The following is a 26,822-nucleotide window of genomic DNA, read 5'->3' on the forward strand; positions in this document are numbered from 1 at the left end:
GTAAATGGGGAGGGGAGGAGGGGGTGAAGGGAGGGCAGGGGCAAGGGGAAAAATGAGAACCAAGACCTGTCATGTAAAGTTACAAGATCCCAGTAATGAATGTAACTGTACTTTATAGCTAGAATGTACCAATAAACTCAATAAAAGAAAAAAAGAAAGAATCATTTAACTGTCACAGGACTGTTTCCATAGTGTAAGGTATCGTTTGTCCACAATCTAATAAACAGAGTTAAAGTTTTGTTAAAATATATAAATACTGATATTTGGGAAAACAGATTAGATTAAACTTTAATTTGAACTCATATTAAAAGGCATAGATGTTAACATTCAATACAAAAACATGTAATGAAAAAGAATGCAAAGACAAGCGATAAAATAAATTTACACTGAACAAATATCTTCCCAGTAAGTGCCACAGGGCTTTCATTATCATAATTGTAGAGATCTACGGACATGAAGGTAAATGAAATTATGAACACCTGTTTTTAATGAGCACACCATCTGTTAAGGGAAGCACACCGACAAAGACAGAGAAGTCCAGTACCTGGTGCATACAGGAAGTACGTAAGAAAGATAAGGGATTCACTTTCATGTCTCATTCATGTCAGGAAGCCCTAAAGTGGGAAATCCAGTACTGAGGGCATTAAGTAGAAAGGCACAGCGTAAAAATAAAAATGGAAGGTATATTTGGGAAAACACAATTTGTGTTGCACTGTAACTACGATGGGGTATATGTAAGGGACAGAGAGGTCAGGGAAATTTCCAGTTATGGAGAAAGGACGTTAATTACGGTAACAGCAAATAATTACTACATAAGCAATATATGTTGGATACCAGGTAAACATATAATATGGATTGTGACATTAAAATTTCATACCTCTAGTGTTTACTATCTTCACAATCTAAGATGCAAAAATTTTAATGGGGTCCAATCCCTCCTAAGGGGATTTCTATGTGAAAAATTGAGGACTTTATCTTATGCTAACAGGAAGCCAATGAAAGCACGTTTTTAGTGTGGTACTTCAGAAAATTCTTTGAATTAGAAGTATATATAAAAAACTCTAAAGGTGGTATCCTACCAGAAGAAGGGTGGCTGCTGAAAATAAAACAATCTAGAAAGGCAAACGGAGCCTGAATTAAGGAATTATCACCACACCGAGAGGAAAAGTATGTCTTCAGGTGATATTTCCAGGGGAAAATGGATGAGACTTAGTGACATCTATTATGGTTATGGGTATCAAAAATCACTGTGAGGCACTGAGCTTCGATAAATGCATGAATGCCGATGTCCTATCTCACCAGAGTTCTCAGGAAAGCCAGCAGGTTTAGCGTAAGACGTCATCATATACCTCGTGTGGTAAAAAAATTGCAACTAAGGGGCTAGGATCCAAATTATAAGATGGGGACAACAGAGATTTTGGAGGAATGGGGAAAAAAAATAAAACATAGGGCATCAAGTGAGATTGCAAAGCAGCCGAAGAAAAGAATGAAAGAGAGAATAATGATATGTATCAGACATGATGTTTACACTAAAAACACGCCAGGATGAAACTTGATGAATTAGATCAAATATTTAAAGAAGAATGTTTGTACACAGAAAGTAAAGTAGGAGCATAAGGAGCTATGTTAACCCAGTCCAGAGCGGAACTGTCATTATTATAAAAAAGACTTTAAAAAGAACCATTTTAGGTCTCTGAATATTGTTCTATGGGCATAAAGCAAACAAGTAAGTGCTATTCAAGAGAATTTATTAAGTCACAGAAAGAACAGCAAGAGTGGAGGTCGCTCACCTCTTTCCCACTCCAGGGCTCACTGGAGGAAGTTCCAATACAAGCAAGTATATTCACTTACAAAACCTTAAGAGAAACACTTCTTAACTCATTGTACAATCATAGAACATGAAGTGCAAAGAAATTATAAGGAAACTATAGACCATTATTCCTTGTGAACACAGAATATAAAAATTCTCAATAAACTACTAGCAAAACAAACACAGCAACACACACAAAGGATCATGTGCTATAACCAAGTGGGATTAATAAAGGAATTCAAGGTTGATTTAACATATGAAATCCATCACACTATTCCCTATCAATAGAACAAAAGGACAAAAGTCATATGATCATTTCCGTAGCCACAGAAAAAGCATTTGACAAAATCCAGCACCATTCATGATAAAAACATTTAAAGTACTGTTTCTCAACTTGATAAAAGACAACTACAAAAATCCCACAGAAAATACCCTACATAAGGTGACTCGTTTTCTCCCTAAAATAAGAGAAGGATATCTACTCTTGCCACTTTTACTCAACATTATTAATAGAGACATTAGCTAGGAGAATTAGACCAAAAGAAAAGAAAAGAAAAGTCATCCACTGGAGTAAAAAAAAAAGTAAAACTTATAGATGTCATGATGATATCTGTATACACAGTTCTGTGATACCCATTAAAAGCCTATTTGAATTAATTAGTGTGTTCTTCAAGGTTGCCAGATGCAGTATCAACACAAAAAAATCAACTGTATCTCAGTAGCCTAGTGATGAAGGATTAAAAAATGAAATTACATAATTCCATTTGCATTAGCATCAACAAAAATAAAATACCAAGGCAAATCTGGACCAAAATTTATACTCTAAAAGGTACAAAACACCATGGAAAGAAATATTTTAAGACAGCCACTGAAAGAAAAACACAAGTGATACATTAAACAGTCAGAATGTGGAATACCCTTCCTTAAATGTCTTCAACAGGTGGGACCCTGGATGTTCAGGGTCCAGAACAGCTCGATGCCATGTCAACACACGGAATACCAAACACCAAACTCAGGAACCCTTAACCCATGACACTCACGGGTGTGCCACGTATAACTACACTCCAGAAATCCCACATGCTCAGAGATTTGTGGACCAAATTTCCTTGGAACACTATGAACTATTAGCTAAATTTTCTAGGTCTGGTTTGATAATCTCCACAAATATAATCAAAAGCAAATGAGGATAAATAAGACATACACGTGTAAATACCGAATAGTTTCTCTGGTGTGAAAAACTAAAAGTGTAAATGAGACCCAAATTGTATAACTGATAATTTGAAATAGGAAGTAAAGGGCTAAAGGTATAGGGGAAGTGGGAAGCGTAGGGGAAAGGAAATAAGGGACAAGAAAAAATATGAGAAAAGGAAAAAATGAAACAAAGTCTTTGTAAATAGGGGAGGGTGGAGGGGGTGAAGGGAGGGCAGGGACAAGGGGAAAAATGAGAACCAAGATCTGTCATGTAAAGGTACAAGATCCCAATGATGAACGTAATTGTAGTATATACCTAAAATGTAATAAAAAACTCAATGAGAAAAAAAAGTGAATGAGGAACAAAGCAGGGGAACAAACGGTCCACTCCAAACTTCTACATAGTATTTAAGTAACTTCTATGGTTAGAGTTTTGCTCCAGTGTCTCTAGGGTAGTCTGAAACCTCCAGAACCAGCTGACAAAAGGAAAAGGGCACTACAGTCTCTGGTAGGGGGGATCATGATGCAGTTATTTAGATTTCTTACTTAGATTTATTAAGACCAATTTCCAATAGGAAAGCATCTAAAAGCAAAGGAAAGCTTTTCTAGTTCATAGTGGTGTCTGCAAGATAGAGAGAAGGTTGGAGTTTTAATTCAAGAGACTGCAAGATGTGATTTTTAAAAGAAATAATAATCACAAAATCTCCAAATAGCATATTGTGGCAGAACTGGATGGGCCTGCTTCGTAATTTTACTAATTAATAATAGAAAACACTGATCAGCCATCTGTGTCATGCAAGGAACCAAATTCTTTATATATTTGGAGTATACTCTGAAACAAATTCCCATTTAGCACGACCTATCTGTAGGCCCGTCTTTCTCTCTCTCTGTCTGACACCTGTCTGGCACCAGGCAAAGGTAAAGAAGAAAAGGAAAATCTGAGCCCTCTGTGCTGAGAACCGTGGGAAGTCGGAGGACAAAGCAGAGACCTGGTACAGACACAGCAGTGGGATTAGAGCACAGGCAAGTTTTTCTCCGCCGTGGACTCCAGGAAAAGATCATCTCACGAACTCGAAGCACTCTGCAGGGGACGTCACAGGGCGCTTCCTGCACAGCCCGCAGAGACCCAGAGGAGGCTCTGGTGGAGTCTGACACAACATCTTCATCATACGTAAGATTAGAGAGAGAAGCAAAGAGCCCCCTCACACCTCACACAGTCATCGTTTAACAGTGAAGGCCGTTTTCCACTGGGATTCCCCAACGTGACTTTCTCACTCCCTAGCCTGCTCCAGCATTATCTTCAGAGCTATTCTTCCGTTTTGTCTGGCTGTGACTCCTGGCGACTTCCTCAAGTGCACTGTGCCAGAAAAATGAGGCCTGGGATCCCATGGAATCAGCCACACCCTCCCAACTGTCTTTTTATCAGCTTTCCGATCCTATCACCGCACAAATCATTCCTGGCAAAATAAGAAAGAGATCGGACTCCCACGGCCTCACGCAAGCTGTACATAGTTTTCCATAGTAATAAACGACAGAAACTATGCAATCATTGGTAAAATATGAATACTTAATAAGACCAATATTTATCTAAAAAAGAATAAAAAAACATGAAAAGATATCTACAATGTCATTTTACTTTACGTATCTTACTATAATCTACATACTGCCTTCTCTTTGGACTCTACAAACCTATACCGTAGCCACTGAAGAAAATGTGGATTTAAGTTCATCAAGATAGGGCATCATATGTTTGCTTAACAGAAATGGGATTTGTCTTTTAAGAAATTATATAAAGTCTTTCAGTTTCTATATATCTTTTTAAAACTATGTCTGGATTTGTTTTTAGTTTACCACATAGTAAGATATGAAGTCATTAAAACACTTCTGGCTTAATTTAGCCTCCTTGAGGAACTATATACATCTAAGTCACTGTGATTTTCAAGGAGAGAGAGAAAACCTTAAGCTAAAGCAAAATCCATTTTTGTCATATCAGTGGGAGGCAAAAATCTCTTCTAGTAATAGTATTTAAAGACATTATAAATCTTCAAAATAATCTGAGAGTCCATTTTATCTAGTAGCTTTATTTTGGAGCTGTGTCGAGCAAGAGAATTAATTACTGATTTAAATTTTTGGAGCTATTTTAACAAATTATTTCTCAAACTTAACAAATTACAAAAACATCCAATTTTTGCACAGCAAAAGAAATCACGAACAGAGTAAAGAGACAACTCACAGAATGGGGAAAATTTTCACCAGCTACTTCTCAGACAAAGGACTAACTTGTAGAATATATAAAGAACTCAAAAAACTCAGACCCCCTAAATTTAAAATCCAATCCAAAAATGAAATCTGAAATGAGCAGATACTTCTCAGATGAAAAAGAACCAACAGCAAGTACACCAACATCACTCCTCATTCAAATAATGCAAATTAAAACAACCCTGAGATCCACCCACTCCAGAAAGAATGACTGTCATTAGGAAATCAACCAACAACAAACGCTGGTGGGGCTGTGAGGAAAGCAACCCCTCCCACTGTTGGCAGAAGTGTAAACTGGTATAACCAACACGGAAATAAGTGTGGGATTCCTCAAAAAACTAAAGTAGAGCTTCCATTTGGTTCAGTTATTCTCCTTTTAGGTCTCTTCCCTGGAAGAGTTAAAAGCATACCACCGTGATACATGCACTCCCATGTTTACAGAAGCACAATGTGTAATCGCTAAAACCGGAAACAGCCCATTTGCCCACCAGCGAATGAATGAATAAAGAAAATGCGGTTTTAATATACGTTGGAGGACTACTCTGCCATAAAGAAAGATAAACTTGAGATATTTTTAGGTAAATGTATGCGCCTGGAGAATAATTTTAAATAACAATTTTATTTATTCTGTGAGAAACTCGAAAGGTAAATAGGGACCAAAATGGAGGACAGATATTGGGAAGTAGGAAGAAAGTGTTCAAATGAGAAAGCGAACAGGGAGAGGGGAAGGGGAAGGGAGGGAAGAGAATAGGAATTTACAAAAAAGACTGGAAAGGAAAGAAAAGCAACGAAGTTTTACAAGTGTAAAGGGGAAGACGGACTGAAAGGAAGGGAGCACAATGGGGCAGAGAAGAACTAAGATATATCACGAACAGGTACAAATTTCCTGTGATGAATGCAGTCATTACGTATGCCAAAAATGTGTCAATTAAACTGATTTTTTAAAATCCTAGCATGTTTCTGAAGGTGCTCGTGATAGGCCAGTATTTCACACACTATAAGCAGAAGCCCTTAAAAAGTACTAAGGGTTGTGCTTGGGTCCTTCTGCTCCAAAGGTTTTTACATTATTGATTTGGCATAAAGTTGGAATGTCAAGAGCATTTTTTGTTTTAGAAGTCCGTGGTAATAACAATATGCAATCAAGGTTAAAAATTAGTGTTATTTGAGCACTGGGCCTAAAATAGTCAAAATAAGCAATATTTTTGGCAAAAAAGATCAGGTGATTTTTAGGACCAAGAAACATGAGTAAACCCTTATGTAGCCTAATACTTATGTAGCCTAATACCCTCATTTTTTTTCAAAACCAGCAATTGTGAATTGACTCACTCAAGAACACAGTAATCTCTTAAATTCTAATGTTTCTACTGTGACATGGAGAACTTCATTCTTTTTTTTTTAAAGACAAAAATTATCTTGGTCAAATTTGGAATGTGCCTTGTATCCTATTATAAATCAGATAAAAACATTAACATGTAGCTTTGCCCATATGGAAGAAATCTGCATGCATTAAACTGTGACACTAAGTATGGTCACGGGAAATATAGTCTTTCATCCAGAGAAGATGAAGATGAGGTACTCATGTCTTGGTTCAGTAATGTGTACTTAATAAACTGCCGTAATCGTACTTGTAAATATCAGCTACAATATCCAATTATACCACATTCTATTAGAACGTGGCTTTTTGTGTGACTTGAGATTTCCGTGTCAAAAATTTAAAATGTGATATCAACTTCCAGGAAAAATACAGCACACCTGACACCCTATCATACAATCTCCCTTTCTTAGAGCTAAAATAAACAACCATAATACAACAAAGGTCACAGCTAAAAACAACAAAAAAACTGACTGTTGGGACTTAACGAAGGAAACAGGCTCAAACTACCGCCAACATATTTGAAAAATGGCAGCCAAGGAATGAAACAGAAGAAAGTATTATAACCCCTCTTCCTTCCAGTAACTCAGGGAATGAAGATAATTAGTCACAATTTTAAGTTGCATTAATTCTCCCTGGAGAGCTACATTTAAATTTAGCTTACAAAACCAGGGAAAACATATGGGATTCAAAGTTCCCACTGTACCCACATAACATGTCATTAAAAAAAAGGAACAACTAAAGAACAATGAAATAGAACCTGGATCTCTACCAGACGGGAGGAGTTAGACAGCAAAGACAGAAGGACCAAGGACCCTCAGCACCGAGTCCAATATCCCCAGCACTGAACAGGAGAAAGAATCAACAAGGAACGTGAGAAAGGAGGACTTCTGGGAAGCTTAAGGTAGGGTTCAAGCCCCTTACAACCAAAATGGGGAGTAGGAATTAATACTGGGGCATGACAGGGCAATGGGGGAACTAGCATGATTTCTGACAGCAAAAGTGTTCCCAGTGCTTTACCAAAGATGGAGTGATCCTGGTACAGGAACACAAAGGTTAGAAAGTCATCAGAACTGCCCAAATCCCAGCAGAAGTCTTTTTTTTTCCTCTCTTGGGCTCAGAACACGAAGTACTTTAAATATCTGAGTCTCAAACAAGAGCTAGAGAAAGTAAACATTAGAAGGTAACGTTTGAAGGGAACAAAAGGAAAGATCTGTTTATATCTAGTTAGTGAAAATAGAAGCTCTGGATAGAGCTACCCATTTTAAGCAAGCAGAAGACAAAACAGACTGAGACAGTAATTATGTAGTACATTATACTTAGTTTTTTTCCAAGAAAGATGTTCCACTAGAAGGAAAAAAGCCCCAAGAAACAAAAGAAACTTATACAGAGCATCTGTTAAGAACTTCATAAGAAAATGAAGTCTGTAATAAAAGGGTTGAACATAACTTAGATGAAAATGAAATAAAAGAGAAACTTCTGAGATAAACAAACTAAAGGCAAATAAAACACCTCACATAATTACAAAACCATTATATTAGTTGGCAAAACCACTAGAACAGAAATAGCTAAAAATGAGTGCCAACAATCAAAACAAAGACAAGGTAACAGATTAAGTATAACAAAAAAGCTTACTTACAGCGAAGCTAAAATTAAGTGGAAAATCTACTCAGAGATACAATAGAAGAAATTGTCCACAAGTTTAAGAAAACTTTCACTCTAGCTCAAATGATGACATCACTTCCACTAGAACTTATAAAAAGAACAAATGATATACATAATTAACTATAAACTTACAGCTATTAAGACATTGAGGAGAAAAACAGCTACTTACTTAGAAAAAAATCAGGCTAAGGAAATCAGTGTAGAGATTGCCCAAAATTCCAAAACTAGAATTTGCATCTGACCCAGCTATTGCTTTTCCAGGTATTGTCCCAAAGAGTTACAGTTATCATACCACAGTGATAAATGCACACTCATGCCTACAGCAGAACAACTCATAATAGCTCAATCTTGAAAGCGGCTTATGTGTGCATCAACAGATGGATGGGTAAAGAAAATATGGTATTCATATCTGAGGGGGGTCGCCTTTCAGCCTTTTGGCCAAGAGCAGGTGTAGTACATCTAAGGAAGTACAGTACTAAGGGAGCACAAAGATAAAACTTGAGTCATCTGTAAGAAAAGGGCGCACCTTGAGAACAAAATGTTAAGTGAAATAAATCAGACAGGCAGGATTCAATGTCTCTTGGTTTCTATATGAGAAATCTAACTGTAAATAAAGAGCAAAACAAAAGGTAATAAGAAGTAGGGAGATAGAACTTTTGCAAATGAGAAAAAGATCAAGAGATGGAAGGAGAGGGAAAGGGGACGAAAAAAAGAATCAAAGTGTGCTGTGTACATGTACGGACGCTACATACGGAATGCAAACATATGTACTGCAACATAGATGAATAAAAAAGAATACGAAATAAAGCACTGAAAAAAGAATAATTTCATTCTATGAATGTGTGATTTATTTACCCATTTATCTACCAATGGGCACTGGAGTTGTTTAGCTTTTGAGGCTATTACAGATACAGCTGCTATAAGGTACTGAATACAACTTTTTGAATGAATATATTTGTTCATTTAGCAAGGGCACAAATACTAGAAGCCTGAGTTACGGAGAGTTCCTTTTCCTCTAACTGATTCCCTTTGCCCTTCTGCTTGTTCCTGCTGCTCCCCTCTGTGATTGTCAATAAGCATAGCTACTTGCTACTTACCACTAGGTGTACAACTGGCAATTGATTCCCTAGTACAAGAACCTGGACTATTTGTGGCCCATTCGACTATAACAGAAGGGTGTGATGGGGCAAAGCTGTCCATTTCATGGAAGCTGGGAATAAGAGCACAGGGAGCAATGCCTGAGAGGTCAGGGCCAGAGTCCAGACCAAGTCCCCAAGGTCATGTGTGCATGACCCACCAGACACACCTGTAAGAGTGCCTTCCTACTCTCCTGAGCAGTGTTCAAGCCAATCAAGTTCACAGGAGCGATCAACCATCACAGCATATATGAGATTGGGCTCTGTAGATAGCCTGGCAATCAATCCGGCAAACAGTATAAATCCCTCAATTTAGTTTGCTTCCAGGCTTGCTTTGGCTACTACAGTCTTCTGAATTTTCATATTACATACATTTTTCAACAATTTACCTATCATTTTGATCAGGATTGTATTGAGCCAATGGATCAATCTGAGAAGAATCAACGTCCCACAAAATTGAGTCTTCTAACCTAAACACACAGTATGCATTCTGATTGTTAGATCTTTGTTAATTTTGTTTAACAATGAATTGTAGTTTTCAATACACAAGACCAGCTCATCTCTACCAGAACTATCTCCAAGAATGTCACAATATTTATGATACTGTAAGTGATGTTACTTTAAATTCTCAATTGACCACTGCTAGTTATAAAAATACAACAAATTTTATGCGGTGACCTTGCATCCTACAACCTTGCTAATAAATCTACTTAGGAGCTCTAGTTACTTTTTTGTGAAGTTCATCAGATGTTCTACACAGAAAATTATGTCTTCTGCAAAAAAGACAGCTTTACTTCTCCCTTTGCCATATATTTTACTTTTATTATGTTGTCTTACACAGCCCTAATTTGGCGAAAGCAGTTGATCTTGCATTGTTCCTGATACGAAGTCGAAAGCAGCTTTTCACTATGAAGTGTGATATTAGTTACAGATCTTTTGAAATACTTTTTATCATTTTGAGAAAGTTCTCTTCCACTTTCTAGTTTATTTACAGTCTGGGGAAAGAAATTTGGATTTTTAATATGCTTCTTCTACATTTATTTAAATGACCATATGATTGTTATGATTTGTTATGATTTACACTGATTTTTAATGTCCTCGGATAAAACCTGGTAAGTTGCAACATATTGTCATTTTAATATATTATCATTGATATACTTGGATAAATTTTTGTTGAGAAGTAAAAATATCTTTTTCTTGTTTTGGTAAGATGCCTTTGGTTTTATAAAATGAATTGGCATGCTTTAAATTCTTTCCAGTTTTCTAGGAAAGTTTCCATAGAATTGGTATTAAATAAACCGATCTGGGACATTTGTTTTCTGTCTCTATTAACTAAATCTACTCTTGTCAAGAATAGGATAGTGAAATAGCCATAATTGTGATTTATCTATTCTTCCTTGTGGCTCAGTTTTTACTTCGTGCATTTTGAAGCAGGGTTATGACATCTGTAAACATTTAGAATTGTTCTAGCCTCTTTACTGACATCTTTATTATCATGAAATTACTTTCTTAATGCCTGATGCTCTTTGCTCCAAAGTCTGCTTTATTTGACATTAATCTGGCCACACTGGCTTCTTCATTAGTATTGGTCAGTTATTCTTTCAATTCTTTAAATTTTAATCTTACTAGTATTTTTATTCAAAATAGATTGCTTATAGGTAGAGTATAAACAGATTATAATATATAATCATCTGTTTAACTGAAGTGTTGAAGCCATTTACACTTACTTTTATTATGAGTATGGCTAGGTTTAAATCTATCAAATTCTATTTGATTTTGAATTGTCCATTCATTCATTCTCTTTATCTTGTTTTGCTGCTTTCTTTCTGTTTGTTTTCATTACCACAGTTTTGGCTTATTAGCTATAGTTCTGTATGAGTGGTTTCTCTAAGATTCAGCATATACATCATTAAACTTATCAAAGTCTAACTTCAGGTACTATCACATTGCTTGACAAATACTATAAGAGCTCCTAGCATTTGTGCTGTTTTTAAAACTTATTTTATCACCACTTCTTTTATAAATCCCACAGAACACTGAACTTATTTTTCATTTCAAAAGCCAATTTCTTAAGTAGATTAAAGTACAAAGAATAAAATTTATACATTTACCTAGTTACATTTTTGATGCTCTTCATTCTTTTATCTATTCGTATCTGTATCTGATAGTATTTTTTTGCCTGAAAGACTCCCCTTAAAATTTCTTGCAGAGGGCTGGGGATTTAGCTCAGTGGTTCCACCGCCTGCGTTGCAAGCACAAGGACCCAAGTTCAATCCCCAGTACCAAAAAAAAAAAAAAAATTCTTACAGAGTATGCTGCTTATGATAAAACATTTTTTATCTTTTATGTTTTAAAATGGCTTTATTTTGCCTTCATTTCTGGAAAACATTTTCTGGATATAGAAGTGTAGGCACACTTTTTTCTTTTAATTTCAGTACTCTAAATATAATGTTGCACAGCCTTTGCACTTGCAGTGTTTCCAACCAGAAGTCCTTTGGCATCCTCACCTTTTCTTCTTCTGTACATGTTTCTCTGTGGATGTTCTTAAGATGTTCTCTATATTTGTGCTTTTAAGCAATTTTTATTGATGTCCTTTTATATAATTCTCTTAACGCTTCTTTTGTCTGTGGTTCACTGGTCTTCTTGGTTCTGTCAGCTTTATAGCATCCATCAAATTTATAAATTTTCTATTAATTCATGAAATACAGTTTTCCTGACACTCATTGCTTTTGATAACTCTGGTTAGATGTATTTAATAGCCTTGGAATTGTCACACATCTCAATAATGTGCTCCTACATTTTAAACATTTTTTTCTCTGTGCTTCAGTTTTGGTAAATTTTATTCCTGTCTTCAGATTCACTAACCTTTTCATCTACAGTGTCTAACTTGCTGTTCATCTCATCCGGAGAATTTTCACCTCAGGTATTGTATTTTTCTTGTCTAGATGTTCAGTTCGGTCTCTACATCCCTAGTTAGTATTTTGTGTCTTTCCTTTAAATTTAGAGACTGTGCAATGCTCTTCTAACAGCTATTTCAGTCTTCTAGTCTGTTAATATCTGTATCACTTCCGGGTTGATTTTGTTTTTTTTATTATGATTACATTCTCTGGCATTTTCATAGGAATCCTTGATTGTTACTAATTGATTAGAAAGCTAAGCATTGTGAGTTTTATCTTATTGGGTACTTGGGATTTTTGTACTCTTATGAATCATCTTAAACTTTTCTCTTAGGTGTCTTATCCTTTTCGCTACTGCCTCCAAAAATGTATTAACCAAGGGTCAGAGCAACATTTCTGTTAGTCAGGCAGGACTTTTCTGAATATTCAAACGGGTCCCATAAATGAATGTGATTCTCCAGTTTGGTTTGACAGTGAAAGCAGTATTTCCAGTCTTACGTGCGTTCAGAATATTGTTCCTTCCAATTCTTTTTTATAGTTTCTTCTCCAGCCTCAGGTCAATTCCTCATGAGCCAGCATTGGGTAGTGTGGCACAAAGAATTTGGAAGGGACCCTCTGTGTTTATGTGGCTCTTGGTGTTCTGCCCTGAGAACGCGTCGGAGGCATCTCCGCTGTTTTGCCCCGAGAATTCCAACCACCTTGGCCTCACTCGATCTCAGCTCCCTCTTCTTAATGCAGGACATCAGCTGGCTGGACCCATGGTGCAGACTGGAAAAACTCCAGCAACTACCTCAGAGAATCAAACAGTTCACACCCTCAGCTTCCTTTCTCTTAAGGATCTCCGTTTTGTTGCATGGTATTCAGTATTTTTAAAATAGTTGTTTCATGTATTTTGTTATGTTTTCTTGTCTTTTCACACACTAAGTCAATGTGGCTTCTTTCTGCTCATCCATTTTGATTGGCAATGGAAGTCTCCATTTGTTTTAAGCATTATGAATTTTGAATAAATATTTTAAATCACATATTAGAAGAAACTCTGCACTATGAATTCAGAGGTATAGTCTGAAATTTACATACCAGAACTATCTGCCTATGCTAGATAACAAAATAATTCAAAAATAGGAAGCTACCTCTTCATTAATGAGCACTTTGTACAGAGAATATATTACTGCGGCAACACGGTGCTTTATTTTGGGTTCTGAGGTTATGCCTCGTGTTCAAAACCTGCTCTCTTCACTTTTTAGCTGAATGAAGTTGAGTTGCTTTATTTCCTTGTATTCCACTTTTCATATTTGAAATATGATGCTAAAAATGCTATCTTTGAATTTCTTTAAAAATCCCTCTAAAGCATTTGTCATAGTAAATATAAACGAATGCGTCTCTTCACCATTACATAACTTTCCATTTCACATTCATGCCAATAATCTAATTGATGCACATACAAATCATAGTATCAGTAAATACATTCCACAAACATATCTCTTGCTAGGCTCCTGCTGACATAAACAAGTCCTCCTGAGTGGGCTCTGCCTTCAGTCTTTCCAGCCCCCCTTCTGTCCTGTCACTCCAGATTAGCCTCTGCAGAGAAGGACTCCTCTCAAGTCCAGAAGTTATTCATAGCACCTCTTGACTCTGGAATTCCAGACGTTGTATATGAAGAACCAAGTTTATGTTTTCAGCCTCATCCTCGTCTCTCTCAACTAACTGTGCACAAGGTACACACTAGGTAAACAAGTCTGCATGAACATGCAAGAACCTTTACTATCTCTACACTTGTCTTCACCTTATTTCAGATCATTGGAAACATTATGTGTAGGCCGTCACATATGTGGTGTGGCTTCCCCTAAACTTTAGTGTGAAATACAAGAAGCACAATATATATACTACACTGTGAAACACTCAGAATATAAGAAAAGTCTGACTAAGATATTTTAAAGAAGTCAGCTATGAATTGCTGATAGAAACCCAAGGGTGAAACTATGTCAGAAAAAGGTAAGGAGGCTGTGCAATTTAACTGTATAACAAGCAAGGTAGTGACAACTTTATATATTTTTGCCCAATTGATCTGTACTGTTAGGAAAAAAAAGAAACCCTCAAAAGTTAATACAATGAAATGGACAGTGTATAAAACTCAGGTACCCTAAACTAAAAGTCCCAGTGATTCTGAAATAACCTCGTCCCCACCGCTCAAGGCAATTTATCTAAAAGAGCTCTCTTGTTTTGGAGTTTTCTTATTATTTATTTAGCTTATCATTTATCGAGTACTTATTCTGTACCAAACAATGCCTGTGCACATCATTTCTCAAATAAGTCTCATTTCAGGAACGGGATCACCTCAAAATACCCTACTTATTCTGTCGTTTTACTCTATACAAACAGCATTAAATTTTAATTGTGTGACTTGGTTCACAAAACACACTTGGACTCCATAGGTGATTCCATTTTTACTTTTTCCGTTCTTTTTGATAACTGGGGATTCCTGCTAAAATGATCTAATATCTTCGATCACCATTTATTCGTTGCCAGGCATTAATTTCCCAATAAAGGGTGAAATGCTAGGCAAATCTTATCTGGGTATCAGAGAGGGCAATCGTGTTCCGATGTCACACAGGTCTTAATAATCTTTGCTTCTGACTACATCCCACATTCCTAAAACACAATAATGGATGCTTACCATGAGGGAGGCACACTGCTTATGTGTCAGGAACTAAGCACATTTATGCTCTGAATCATCCATGAGATAATTGTAGGGCCACAATTCTTTATCTAAAACCCCCAGAAATAGGTGTTAAGAATTTGTATGCCGAATAGTTTCTCTGGTGTGAAAAACTATAATAGTACATAAGATCCTAATGAGATAATTAATAATGTGAAATAGGAAGAAAAGGGCTAAAGGTGTAGAGAAAGTGGGAAGGGTAGGGGAAAGGTAATAAGGGAAAAGAAAAAAATAGAAGAAAATGAAAAAAATGGAAATAAAGTGTTTGTAAATGGGAAGGGGAGGAGGGGGTGAAGGGAGGGCAGGGACAAGGGGAAAAAATGAGAACCAAGACCTGTCATGTAGAGGTGCAAGATCCCAATGATTAATGTAACTGTACTGTATACCTAAAATGTACCGATAAACTCAATTAAAAAAAAAAAGGATTTGTAATGCTGAGGACTTCTGAAATACATGATGTATTTTATGTAACTCCCACCCACATAAATTAATTGAACTACTTTCAACTAAATCCTATATAACAATATTTCCTTTCACAGTGCTTAATTTGTATATATACGTACTAGTTTTGCCTTGTTCCCGATCAGTTAACCTCTAATCTCTTCTGACCTGCCACTGAAATAGGAAAACAGCTGGGGATTTATGAAGACAGTGAGTATCTGAGTATTTTCCTTCTGTACTGCAGGTTTTTCTGAATTAAATAAGGCAAAAACAAAGATACATGCATGGAAAAAATGAAAATGCTGCTTTAGTTCAAAGGAAAATTTAAACATCAGTGCAACGGGCTGACAGAGCACTTGATCTTATTCTACAGATCTCAACAGAGCGGCATAAGCCAAGGACTGGGAAGGAGAACCCTAACTTCTCCCAGATGGGTGGATGAATTAATTTCCACCCAGCACAAGCCTTTCTTTTCCACATCAGGAATCCCCACTCCCTCAGGAGCACTGCGCTTTCCTCTCTGCTGTTCAGTGTTTTCTTCTTCCCTTTTTCTTCAGCGTCTTCCCGAGTCTCTTCTCTCATTTTCTTTCCCTGTCCTCTTAATGACACTCGAGATAAGGATGTCATTTGAGCTAGCGCTAAGAAGTTAGGTTCCCACAGATCTGGCATTTTTCAGATGCCCATTTAAGGCTAAGTTTAGCTTAGAAAGTGCAAGGTTATAAAATATTCTCCTCGACAGCCTCACAAGGGACGCGTGTGTGTATGCTCGTGGTACATGTGAGTCGGGGATTGGCAGTCTGTGATCTCCCTCTGTGTTCCTTGTAATTTTCATTTTACTAAATCTTTAGAGTGCAAGAAAAGAGGAGACATTTTATTTCTGTAAAAGTATCGGTTTGGTGACTCCAGTAATTGGTAATTATAGTTTAAGAAATGTTAGCTTAAGAATTGGTAATAATCTTATAATATCAATGCAGGAATTAATCTGACACTATCTTTTCAACAATAAATGAGCTATATTTCCACTGTACATTTGTGTAACTGTCAGAAGGCAGTCGAATTTAGCCTTAGGAAGTACATCTCAGCTCTCTATTGGTTTCTACTCCTATTATGGTGTTTGCTGCCTCATCTTTAAAATAGATAACAAGAGCTGGTCTTTGACAATTTGCTTCTCTTAACAGAGAGTATATACTGTTTTAAATACTCAAGTTCCAAATATTTAATTAAAAAGAAATACTTACAAAATACTGGGTGAACAAATATTAAATATCTGTAAATAAAGTTTATTTACTCTTCTGTATATTCTAATATATAATAATAAGGGCAAAAAAATATAAAAGCACTACAAAAAAAAGCTACAGATATTAATAAGATTTCAGAATGGGAATGGGACTTCTAAACAGAATGCCAAAGGGGGAAACATAATTTAAAAGCATTTCTAGAGGGAAAAGAGACAAACATATTGAATTTGCATATAATCAATGACTGAGCAATAACGTTTGTAGGATATATTCTAAGAATATAACCCAGGACACAGATTTAGCTACAGAGATTTTAATGACACATAGTTAGATTACAGAAAAAAAACAAACAGAAAAGAAAACCTGGAAATAACTTTAAATTTCAAATAATAGAGCTGGGCGTGGTGGCGCACACCTGTAATTCTAGCACTTAGGAGGCTGAGGCAGGAGGATCACCTCAGATGAGTTCAACACAAGCCTGGGCTACATAATGAGTTTCAGGTCAGTCTCGACTACATAGTGAGACCCTGTCTCAAAAAAACAAACAAACAAAAATAAATTCAAATAATAGGAAATATAATTAGTGCAAGTAAAACACGGAAACTGAATTTAAAGCCTTGAATAAGATTGTTTGCTCTCCTACTTCCTTTTCATGCCCTCAGTGCTACTCATTGACCTGAGAAATCTTCCTCAACCAGGAGATGAAGAGGATACCTCTATAAACACAGTGTTGGGTTGAATGAAAGTGGCTTGCTCTCTCATTTTTACAGTGTGCAGCAATGTATAACATACTTTAATACTTAAACGGAGAAGGAAGATGTATTTCATGATACAGAAGAGAAGATTCTAATAAGAATGGAAAGATCACATTCTTTGTTGCAGTAGAATAAACAAAGGCTCAAAGTCTATTTACAAAAAGTTAATAATAATTTTGAGTGGAGAAATTGTGGCTAACTGGATTATCTTTTTAGTCATATTTTATAAGTATGTATTACTTTTAAATAATAAAATTATAGTGGAAGGATTTTTTAGAAAAAATAGTTTATACATTTCTTGAAAGTATCACATTCACCACATACTGAATTCTGCATAAGACCAGCTTGTTCTCTTCCTCATTCTTCTCTGTACTCCTGGTCATGCCACTTATTTGTTATGTCACTAGACTGTCCCAAATTTACCCCGTGTATTTTATAATACGTTTGAAGCTGATGGATTCAATATCGATCAACCACAAGTTCACTGGCTATCTCTGAACAAACTTGGGTCTGGTCTACAGAGTTTCCCAAATTTAAGAAAATCTCAAACTACCTCTCCCAATTCCTTTTCTTGGATAATCTGAGTATAGGCAGAGTAGGGTCCGCAGCTATCACAGTTATTTACCCCCTGAAATGTGGCTGGGCAAAAAAACAAACAAACAAACAAACAAACAAACAAAAAAAAACCACAAAAAAACAAAAAACAAAAAAACCAACTATGTAGAAGAATGGACTTCCAAGTGGTGGAGTGTGCTTTCTTCCCTTCACAGGAATTCCTGTCATCACTTTCCCCCTGAATTAGCCAACAGAGGCTGTGTAGACACTTTCAGATGCCCAGGCTTGCACAGTGGATTAACTACGCAGAGTCTGCACCCTAGGACCCCGACGGTGAACTGCTGTCTGTCAGGGTGAGCGAGCGCCCTTTGGCCGGAGGTCTCTGAGAGAGACCCACAAACTCCTCCTCAGCGTGTTTAGGCACTGAATTCAGCCAACCCTCTCCACAGCCGGCCTGGATGGAAGGTGCCCACAACAGGTGGTCAATCCTTCCATTACCATTTCAAGCGAAGGCGAGAAATACATTTTATAAACTCTAACATTTGCAACTGGATCTCACAATTGTTTTTACTGCAGATGCAGATTAAGAAAGGAATTCTTCTTGAAGCTGCCAGCAGATTAAAAAAGTAAATTTTTTCTTTTGTGAGATATTTTTCACTGAAAGATGTACATTTTTAAAAGAAATATCACTAGGTATCCAGGCTTTTTGAAAATTTACAGAATTTATATACTTTTCTAAAGAAGACATATTTACACGATACAAATTTATAGCATAATGTATATGTTAACTAGGAGAGTCATGATGTATTTCTAACAGCTGTTCTTCATAAAAGCTTCAAGGAAAATTGAATTATGAAATAAGAATTCAACTATCTATCATTTAACTCAAAGAAAGCTGAAAGGGAAACTCTGGGCAGTCCATACTGGTGATCAGGTAGTCATTTTACTTTATCTAGAAATCCCTTAAGTAAGCTCTGTTATTTCCCCCTCTCCAAGTTTCTGTTGACACATACTAAGGTACACTTTAAGTATTAGGGAAAAAATTAAATCCTGTTACACAATTCTGACTCTATTTCTGTTTATCCTCAGGTGTGTGTGTGTATATATATATATATATATATTTTTTTTTTCCCCCCCTCAGGTGTATATTAAGTCCGTGTTTTTCAAAGGCCATGTGTGGAGAAAGAAGAACTAAATACCCTCATGTGCTGTGGCCATGGCTGGTCTGTCTACATTTCACCATCAGCACACGGCTACTCGAACTGTTTTTTCTTCTTTTTTCATGCTAAGGATAAAAGGTCACTGCACATATCAGCAAGAGGGAGAAGAGAACTCCAGAGTTTCAGCTTACTCAGATCCAAGACTCAAGTTAAATACCACAATCATGCCAGTCATTAGTTACCACTCAGTCTCTGTCTCCAGTCCGGAAACCAGTCTGCCAGAACCCAGATAGCTGGAAAAGCAGCCATGCTTTTATCACACAACTTATCCCAAGAGGCCACTTTAAAGGAAAATTATATACAATTCCACTGGAAGGAGGGAGAATATCCTTCATTTTACAAAGCTCTTTTCTTCTTAGATAATAAAGAACATGTATTTTGAAAAACAGTAATCAAAAAATCACAGCATGAATTTTAAATGTTAGCACGATATACAAATATATCCACCAACCTCAACATAATTTCTTTGTACTTATGTAAATATAAGATTTATTAAGAAGAATTAAGAACTCTTTAGTTTGGTGGAACTATCTATTATACATTTTAAAAAGTTAATCAAATTTGTCTCTTAAAATGTTAACTTTCGTGGCTATGATATAAGAGTAGAAATCCTTAACTGCTTCTTTGGAAGAAATGCAGTTTTAGAACTTTCATTGGAAGGGCAGTAATTAAAAGACTTAAACCTATGTTTTAAAAATATCCTTAAATTTGATTCATTCACGTATCAGTTTTACAATTTTCTTCTGAAAACAAGCTGCTGTACATGTAAAATGTGCATAAGTCTTTACCGGGCTCCCAGAGATTTAGTAAAAGACTAGCAAACCTCAGGAAGGAGTAACTGTTGAACAACTGTGATGTAATGCCCAACCTCTGGATTGAAATTACCCATCCAACTCCTTTGCCAATTAGGAACTGAACTTGAAATCTGCTTCAGGATAAAAGAGCTGCAAAGTCTCTAAGACTTCCAGAAAACAGAACCATCATCTCCACTGGTTAGGATTATGCTCGAAATCATAAATTTAACTACATTTCACTCTATGGTGTTTAAACCTCACACCGCCTAGGAAATTTGTGCTATTCCATTCTGAATGGTTTATCTTTTCATGCCTACATTTCAAAATTAATTTTTCCTCCTCAAATAGAAGCATCTGCTAAAGACTTTAAAATTCATCCTAAGCGTAACTCTAAACTCTGTCATTTGTGGAATGTACTTAAGTCCCAAAAATCTTGACTACATTAAGAATAATATAAATCTTGATGTGTATATATAAGCATATGTTAAAAGACTGAATATATCTTACTTTTCAAACTTCACCAGTTAATTCTAATTTCTCAATTACTTCCCAAGATTTAACCTCTTGAATATCAAGATTTTTGTCAGGATAATAAGCATGATTTTTCAAATAGAAGTTTTCAGTGCAATTCAAAGCCTCTGTATATATAAGCCATGATCACTATGTACCTGTAATATGTCACTGATACAACTTCTTATACTCTAGTTACACAATAGAGTGCAATATAGATTTAGGTGCTATTACAAGCTGTGGTAAAATAAATTTGAAGATGTAATAATGAATAACTTACACAATCTCATTTTTAGTTTAAACTTATTTTTACTGTACGATTCAGGGCTTAACAGCTATTACATTATGAAGTGCAATTTCTTTGATATGCCAACGCAACATTTTTTGGGACATAATCCTTAAGTCACTTAGCAGAGCATGGCTGGAATCTTTCAGCAGCCTACGGGTTGTGAGTTTAAAAGCTACTCAATTCATGGGAAGCTGGTTTCATACTGGGCTGACTGAACATTTACACAGATAAAATGAACAACGCTGGATAGAGTATCCATTCTTTCTACCCTTCTGTCCTAGCCAAAGGAAGCTCTACTTTGCTCAGCACCCAATGACCCTTTCCCTGTGACTCTGGAGAAGGTTCTATCAACATCTGCTGCAAGGACTGGTTCTGATCAGTCTACATCAAATGTGTGAACATTGCCTCTGGCTATAGACTAGTTTAAAAAACAAGAAAGCTCAAGCAAATCAGCATGAAACATTTCTGGAGGGTATTACTGGCCATGGTTAGAGGAAAGCCCTTCTATACACAGCTGGGAACAGTAGCGTGTTGCCTCAGTAATTGCTGAGAGGCATTTGAAAACCACAAAACTCCAGGTTTGGATAAAACTGAAACAGAGAAGAGGAAAGCCAAGAGAGGCACAGTAACAAAATGAAAACCTTGATCACAGTCTACCTGAGGCCCGGGACTCTTCATTACAGAATCTTAAACCTTCCCTCATTGTGCAGGGAAATTTGTGCCAGATTTGGGGAATTCTGTAGCCAAGCACATTGCGACAATTTTTTTTTTTTTTAACAGAAGCAGACTCCCAACAGTGACTGCAATATGAATTAAGCATACTCTTAGAATTTGTGGTCAGTCACTTGTAATCACCTTGGAGGTACTGCCGCTGAGCTGGCTTCTCCAAAAGAGGTCACTTTAGTGTAAAAAATTAAGGTGTGCTTGCTGCTATTACATTCTATGGTCTTACCATTCAAGTGACAAATATGACCAAAGAACAGTAAAAATATCATGTCGTTTGACTTATACATATTTACAGCTTAAAAGAGACTTCTTCAAAATAAGTGTCTCATTTTTCTTTTCTTACCTCTTTCACACTGTGGACCAGTAAAGCCGTAGACACAGGCACAGCGGTTGGGTCCAATACAGCGCCCACCATTCTGGCAGCCGTTTTCACAGACAGCTGAACACAAAACACAAAGAAACCACTCATTATATAAAAAACTTCCAAGCACAAACTGTGTTGTGGTGGTGCTGCCAGTGAGAGATCTTACACTAAATACATCTCTCAAGAACAAGTTACAGTCTTCATCATGCATCTAACACTTTTAACCATATATTAAGATAAAAGCCTATCCAGTTCATGTAAATCACATTGTTGAGCAAGCACTGGGTAAAAGCTTATTTTGTTTGTTAAATCGACTTCAGAAGGGCTGGATGGTTCTGATGTTCATAAGGTTGGAATATCACTATTCAAACTTCTATTTCTTTTTTTTTAATCAGTATGTGTTTGCAATGCATGATAGTTATGTCAGTTTGGGGAAACTAGTACATGTACATAACATATCTTGATAATTTCAGTCCTTTCAATCACCCCATTTAAACCCTCCCCTGCCTTTCCCTCATCTCCAAGAAGTGCTTTTTCTTCAGCCCTCTATTTCTGTTCTATGTACCTTATATGTCTTCTCACAGGTACAGAGTGAGTAAAACATGAGAAACAGAGGACAAAGGAGTCAGACTCTAGTTAGCAGGGCAGGAAAAGGAGGGGGAAATGTTACATGGAAAAATAAAGACGGTATGGCAATAAAGGGAAAAAAGCAAAAAGAAAAAATAAGCCAAAGAAAGGAAAAACATAAAGCAGGAAAGTAAAAACTAACATGAAAACTGGGAGAAAATACCATCAATTTTAGTAATAAAATGTCAAGAGAAGTAATCAATGTGTAGAGGCTAGATGTGGTGTATCATAGAAGAAAGGACAGGGGAAAACAAACTGTCAACACGGGGTTTTTTCCCTTTTCATATAAAATTAGCTCACAGTACAAATTATTTCAAGTACAATAGCCCCTTGGTATGTACAAGGTACTGAATCCTGAACTTCTGTGGATACCAAAATTCTTGGATACTCCTTTCTTACATGTCATGGTATTTGCATAAAATCTACACACATCTTCCCATATTACTATTGTCTATTGGTTATAATACTAAATGTAATGTGCAGGCTATAAACATAATTTCCCACTGTACTGTTCAAGGAATGATAACAAGAAAAAAGAAGACTGTACATGTTCATTACAGCCACATTTTTCTCAAGTGTTTTTAATCAGTGGTTTGTTTGAATCATAGAGCCATAATCTGGAAATATGGAAGGCCAACAATAATCATGGCAGATTCACAGAATCTCTCAGGAAAAACCAGAGAGCCAGAATTAGACCCACTGTCCCTTGTCCTCCAATATACCACCTTTCAGTGTTAATTCTGCCCAGCAGCCAGGATCTGGGCAAGTGCCCCAGAAGATCACAGTGTAGAATCCTTGAAAGGTTAAGTATTCCAACCTCCATACAGGGGACAGTAGAATTTATGAATCATATCTTCTCAAAGAGAAAATTCCAGTACAGTGGGCCCTTGAGTTCTGACAGGCCTCACATACCAACAACTTGGGTTATGACCAGAATTTTAGTTTTAAATTAAAACCAAAGTCCTGAGTTATGACCCAAATGCCAGTCTTTCCTGTGTGGGGTTAATTAAGAAACCCTGGACCAATGTCTTCCTAAGGACACTGAGATCTGCCTGGAAGGAAATACGGCCCAAATTCTACAGGAGAGAGACTTTGAAGGCTGTAGAGGAGCCTGAGCCTTCAGCTGAGCCTGTGGCTGATGACACTGTCAGTACAGCAGAGTCCATAGGCTGCAGGTAGACAGTGGTGATGCTGAGGAACTGGAGGAGGATCACTCAGAGAAACAGTCTACAGAGGGACTTCAGCAACTTCCGGCTGAGCAGCAGAGAATGGCAGCTGAGGAGCTCTCTGAAGAGGAGGGGGAGCGCCAACAATCAGTGCAGCAAAGTTCTTCTGAAATAAAGGAAATCCTAAAAAATGGACAGAGCTACAAACACGTATCGAGAAGACCAACCAGACAGAGAAAAAGCCAATTGCTGCATTCACTTGCTTAATGAATATGTCACGTCCTACTACAGAACAGTGCTAAAGAAAAGATAGAAACAGACAACCTCAGACCAGTGTTTAGTTCTAAAAAGGCTAAGACCTAGTAGCCAGAAGCAGGTCCTAGTGGGTTACAGACTCTCCCAAGTAGAGAAAGGACACCAGAGACCTAGATTCCTGAAGTTCTTACGGACGGGGACTCTCCTTCCAAATACCTACCTCCCATTTCATCCTCTCTTCCTTCAAGCCGAAGATGTCAACTTGAATGGCGAGTATAGTATGAAACTGTTTCTGGTAAACTAGGCACATCTCACAATTTTTTGTGATTGCATTAGGAGAATTATTAGTGTTTCTGGTAAATTGCACACATTATACAACCTTTTTATTATGAAAACATTGGTTAAGGGTTCCTTTGGGAGGTTCAGAATGCATTATAGGTATTTCTACTATTTCTTATGGGAAAAATAGTCTTGACTTATAACCAACTGGAGTCACAATCAGTCCTCATGAACGAAATGAGTTCGTAAGTCAAGGGTACACTGTACCAAAAGCTTATCTCCCAAGTCATTTATCCCGTTGAAATGAAACACTGCCCTGACAGATGGAGAAGGGGCTTAGGTTTTAAGATTTGAGCCCTCAAAATAGAGCATAAGGACCTTAATTATTTCATATTAAAGGAAAGTGAGGGAGAAAAGACATTTATGTGTGTTGAAGTGAGGCACACATTAAATATAAAAAGTTTAATACATGGATTGATGTCTAAAAAATGGACTAGCACCACCACTTTCTTATCAGGCCTGTTGCAATGGACCGTCTGCATCATCCAGAGTGCAGGAGGAGCTCAACCCTGAGAGCCATGGGACTTGGGGCACGGGGAACACAGAGGAATAAATACAAAGGATGGGGAACGGGAGATAAAGTCAATAAGGACAATGAGGAAGATGGGGTGGATAGGACTACAGAGGAAAAAAATACTGTGTGTTTCCACCAAAATAACTGCCAAAGCTTAAGAATTCAAACTCTTCGACAGATACTCTGTGTAATTCCCCAGAAATACTTGCCTGGACTTGAGGATTGTCACTAGCCAACCGATATACTTCAACTAATCAAATGCAATTATTGAAAATGTGAGGAATTCTCTTTAAATGCTATCAAGTTGTAAGAAATTGAAGTGAAAGTCACTTTCCCAGACGTGCTCTTTCATCACTGTTCTGGCCTTTAAAAAAGATACAAATGTGGAAAAGCAGTCGTCTGCCCCGTCTGGGACACTCACTTAGGAAATGGAAGAAAGACTGGCTTCTCTCAGGGTTTTGCAAAATAGAGTTTCCAAAGCCCAGAAGAAGACAGGGCTGGATGAATCTTGATCTCCTCCCAGATAGAGCTCTGGCCTACTACAAGTTAAAGCTAATCCAACCTGTCTGAGTTAGACTAACAGTGCTTTTCTTCTCAATAAATTCATTTTGAGGGTTGGAAAATACAGTTATTATTATAAAAATATTCACGTTAAGGGAGCAGGGGGACATGGTACTGAGGCAGGATGAGGCAGGATGATCGCCAAGTTTGAGGCCAGCTTGGGCAATTCAGGGAGATCCTACCTCTAAAAAAATAAAATAAATCAAAAGGGCTGGCTGGGGACATAGCTCGAGGTAGAGTGCCCTTGGTATAATTAATTCTCAGTATCAAACCCCACCAAAACAAGTACGTAAAGTAAGTTTGCTGTCAATCAACATTTTTAAGATTTCTCCTATTTAATTTCTAATACTATAAACACTAGTAAGAGTCTATGAACAGAAAGATTGAGGCTCACTCATACAGCCATTCACTTATATTCCTATCTCTCCCGAGAGTGAGCCCTCCCGGGACAGAACCAGAATTCGGTAGCCTCTGAATCCCCCATCACGATTCTATGTGCGGCAGGAACTCAACAAAATCTCACCGTGCTTTGCCCACTATTTTGCAAGGCACAGAGATGTAGGGAAGAGAAAATGAGCTGTGCGCTGCTATTCCCAGCTACTGAACTGACCGCAGCATCTCTCAGGGTCTCAGCCTCCTCCACCGCAAGGCAGGCTTAGCCGTCCCTACCCCAGTGGTGTGAAGGTTAAATACAATGTTGTGTGAAGTGAAAGCACAGTGACTATACACTGCAGGGTTCATTCAGTCTTAATTCCCTTTACTTTTAAACTAATGACTCTCTGCCGGGTAGGGAAAGGCGATTTGTTCTCTGGCATCTGAAGGTTACTCTGAAGAGCAACAGCAAAAGAGGAGCAGGAGATACAGATGGAAGTATAAATAAAAGACAGAAGAAACAAATTTCCACCTTTTGAACGAGGCACAGTGAAAGGTACTTCATACAATATTTTTGTTAACAAAACATAGTGGAAATAGTAATTTGTATTTCAATTAAGAGTTAGAAAGAAACCTGAATATGCCTAAATTTCCACCATGGAAGAAATGCTGACCACCCAAGAAGATAAAAATATTTATATCTTGGCAAAAAAAAAAAAAAATGTTTACACCTGGCACAGAAGTGAAGCGAAAGACAGGGAAGAAGACAGACTACAGATGGAAAAATGAGATGGATCCATAGCTGCCATCCTATCTGGCGTGAGGGCGAATAGCACTATTTGACACCGGTTGCTTTCCTTAGGGGGAGGACAGGTCTATTCAGGCTCACAAGTTTTAGACGTTTCCAAGACACAGTGCTGGCTCCAAGGCAGGAGCAGCAGGGCAGAAGGCTGCTGCAAAGAGCTGCTCATGGAGGGAGCAGTGCCTTCCAGACCACCCCAGTAATGCTTCTCTCCCAGTGAGTAGAGCCACCCCCATGACCCAACCAGC

At 37.3% G+C, this 26,822-nt stretch overlaps 1 protein-coding gene across 1 annotated transcript in view; it reads right to left on the bottom strand.

Annotated features, from left to right (window-relative positions):
• Nucleotides 1–26,822, bottom strand: part of Fbn2 (fibrillin 2) — a 240,407-nt gene that overhangs the window by 197,363 nt on the left and 16,222 nt on the right. The window contains exon 4 of the mRNA XM_033765507.1: nucleotides 21,918–22,013. Within this exon, the coding sequence (XP_033621398.1) occupies nucleotides 21,918–22,013 (96 nt within the window). The remainder of the gene's footprint in view (nucleotides 1–21,917; nucleotides 22,014–26,822) is intronic.

Source organism: Fukomys damarensis, unplaced genomic scaffold, assembly GCF_012274545.1.
Source record: "Fukomys damarensis isolate Sample0158 unplaced genomic scaffold, DMR_v1.0_HiC HiC_scaffold_3, whole genome shotgun sequence".
Lineage (NCBI taxonomy): Eukaryota > Metazoa > Chordata > Mammalia > Rodentia > Bathyergidae > Fukomys > Fukomys damarensis.